This window comes from Asparagus officinalis, chromosome 6 (assembly GCF_001876935.1).
Source record: "Asparagus officinalis chromosome 6, Aspof.V1, whole genome shotgun sequence".
NCBI classification, from domain to species: domain Eukaryota; kingdom Viridiplantae; phylum Streptophyta; class Magnoliopsida; order Asparagales; family Asparagaceae; genus Asparagus; species Asparagus officinalis.
In genome coordinates this window covers 53,137,792-53,141,285 of record NC_033799.1, presented here as the reverse complement: position 1 = coordinate 53,141,285, position 3,494 = coordinate 53,137,792, and the positions used below count along the sequence as shown (strand labels likewise).

General features: G+C 39.5%; 1 protein-coding gene across 1 annotated transcript; it reads left to right on the top strand.

Moving 5' to 3' along the window:
• Nucleotides 651-1,130, top strand: LOC109846194. The gene has a single exon (XM_020415416.1). The coding sequence runs from the start codon at nt 651-653 to the stop codon at nt 1,128-1,130; it is 480 nt and encodes a 159-aa protein (XP_020271005.1).

Below are 3,494 nucleotides of genomic sequence, written 5' to 3'. Positions count from 1 at the left end.
GTTGCGCAATTTTTCTTTCGTTGTTTATTGTTGCATAAACATCTTAAACTATTTTTGCTTTGTAACGAATGTAGATGGATGGTGTAGATGAAGAACAAATAAAGAGGATGTGTGCTAATACCACTATATCTACCGTGGTTACAATAATAGCTTGTTTATTGAGAATTCGTGCTAGGCGCAAATCCATTTGTTATGCCCCAAGAGAGGATAAGATGAGGAGAATTTATTGTAGAAATGCTCACTTCAAGCGCGTCTTTGAAGGATATAGTGATAGTTGTAGGTCTTATATTAGAATGAGGCCTAAAGCTTTTTTCAAACTTGCGGATGTAATGCGCAATCATGGTTTTCTAAATGACACAAAACACCTTCAAGTTGAAGAACAACTCGCTATGTTTCTTTGCATAGTGGGTCATAAAACCAAAAAAATAAACTGTTCTCATATGTCCTAGCTGGGTGGGAAGGTGCGGCGAATGACTATAGGATATTGCAAGACGCATTGTGTAGACCACAACCATACGGATTGAGAGTATATGATGGTATTCTTCCACCTCCTTTAATAAATAGTCAGCTAAATAATAGGGTCCAATTGATCACAAATTTTTTTTGGAAGTGTAGGCAAATATTATCTTTGTGATGCTGGATACACTACCATGCCTGGCTTCATCTCTCCGTACCGTGGTGTACGTTATCACTTAAAGGAACACATTGGTAGGACACCCAGAAATAGCAGGGAGTTGTTCAATTTAAGACACTCTTCTTTACGGTCCAAAATTGAATCAACCTTTGGCACATTGAAGAATCGGTTCAAAATTCTGACGGCGAAGCCTAATTATCCATTCCCCACACAAGTGGACATCGTCTTAGCATGTACTATATTACATAATTTCATTGCAATTGAAGATCCACAAGATGACATCTTGAATGAGAATGTACTAATTGATGAGGAGAATGATGACATGACAAACGAAGATGGTACAAATGTAGTTGACTTCACTCAATCTAGGACACAAAGAGAGGAGCGTGATGCAAGAAATGAATGGAAGGAACTTAGGGATCAAATTGCATGGGCAATGTGGGTTGATTATTGCGCAAAATATAAAGAAGGCGACACCACAGAAATTGGCTTGTAGTTGCGTTGTTTTCGCATATTTCAGACTATATTGAATTATGTAGTTTCTCAACTTTAATTTTGTGCTTGTATGAACAATGTAGTTTCTCAACTATAATTTTGTAATTTATTATTTCATGATTGTACTCATATTGTACTTATGTAATTCTAAATTTCTGGTTTGTTTTTATCATGGCACGTAGGTATGTCTAACAAAGAGGGAGGAAAAGATAATTTGCCTAAATCACCACATGCTCTACTAATTGATGACGACGGTATTAATGTGAATCTTGTTCCATATCTAAATCAACCGTTCAATCCGCCTCATGCAATGCCTCCTTTCCCACAGTTTCCTCTATTCGATGGGAACTACTGTGGCTCTAGCCAACATGTTTCATTCACTAATATGTTGAACAGTTCCCAAAGCTTGCACATTCCCTCTTTGAGTTCTCAAAGCGGCGGTCCACAACAAATGTCACCCTCCATCGGTGAATCTGGTGGACATGAAAGTAATGTCATTTGTTTGAGCCAGGAGGTTTCACCCTCCAAAAGAATCAAAAAAACTGCTCACAAAAGAGCACGGGCTGCAACACGTGGGGCTCCTAGCATCAACTCGAAGGGGGTTTCCAACATGTGGTGGCTTCCTGAGCATGATGCGGAGCTTATACCGTGTCTTGCGGAGCTCGCGGATTCCGGAATGAAAGTTGATAAAAACTTCAAAGCTGAGGCTTACAAAATAGCAGCTATGAAAATGAACATGAAATTCAAAACCAACTACACCCACGTTCATGTGATTAATCGCATGAAGACTTGGAGAAACAAATTTAATGATATGAAGACTTGCATCAACATAAGTGGTGCGGGGTGGGATGAGGAAAATTGTATGGTAATCCTAGATGAGGAGACACTTAATCAATGGGCTCAGGTATTGATTTAAGTCATTACTACATATTTAATTTATTTGGACGTGAGAAGGCTATAATTAATTTCTCACAATATTTTTCACATATGGCAGGACAAAAAGAACTCAAAGCTAAGAGGATATATAAACAAGCCTCTTCCATTCTACAAACATTTACAGAAGATCATGGGTGATGATCAAGCTAGGGGTGATTTTGTTAGGCCAGTTTATGATAAAATTGGTACTAACAACGCCATTCCTCTTGATGATGATGATGCGGACATTCCTCTTGAGAGTGAAACCGAGCCTCAATCCGATGCTAACACTACCCCACACTCCACTTCTAGGAAATCCCAACATGAGTCTACCACAAAGCCATCTTCAAGCAAGCGACCTCGCAAATCCAATGACGATGAGTTAATACGTAGCTTTGTTGAGACTATGTCGGAGTCAATTAGAAATCAACACATTATACATTGGACTGAACAATTAGCTGCAGCTTTGAAGAACCATAGTGACTCCTACAGTGACGAATTCCTTGATAAGGTTTTAGATCATTTGTATGAAAGTGAGCACGAGGCTAGGAGGTTTTTTATAAAAACCAAGGAAGCACAGAAGAGGTTTCTTGCAAGTCTTGCGTCGGCTCAAGGTTGGGACACATGATAGTGTTTTATTGTTCTGTGCACACAACAATCCATTTTGCTACTTCACATATTTTGTTACTATTCCCGCACAACTCCTATATTTTGTACATTGCAAACTTTAGATGTTGCAATTCATAACTTATATTTTGATAATTGCAAACTTTACATGTTGCAATTCATAACTAACATTTTGTTAATTGCAAACTTTAGATGTTGCGATTCATTACTTATATTTCGGGAATCAACATCCATAGTGTCTTAAAGATGAATATTCGCCCATAGCTCTCTACCAAGCAACTATTCGACTATATGTTTCGATCATCGACCCGAAAGCTATTTGATTGTAGCTTTCGTTGTAGGAGCTAGACGGGAATCAACATCCATAGTGTCTTAAAGATGAATATTCGCCCATAGCTCTCTATCAAGCAACTCACCAACTGAGTCCAACTTTTTATTTCTGAAATCGTCCCACTGCTCATCAGCATCTCTAATAGTTGCTATGATATTAGCCATGCTGTTGTCACAGCCATCAAGATCAATCATCTCAGAAGTGAGGTCGCGTTTGTGGCAATTGTGGAGTTGTGGATGCAGTGATTGGGAAGTCGTCTGATTGTGACCTCCGTTGTCGGAGCTTGTTTGAATAAGCTATCTATTGTGATTTTTAGACAGCCTACACTCCAAGCCGCCAACGAATGAATGGGTCTGTGTCAAACGGAATCGTTCAACACTTGATGAGCGCATTCGCAAGCGTCGCGCACAGTCAGCGCAAGCACGGGCTCAAGTCCAAGAAGCCCACAGAAGACTGCAGAAGGAAGTGGCCAAAAAGCCGCCAATCCGCCAA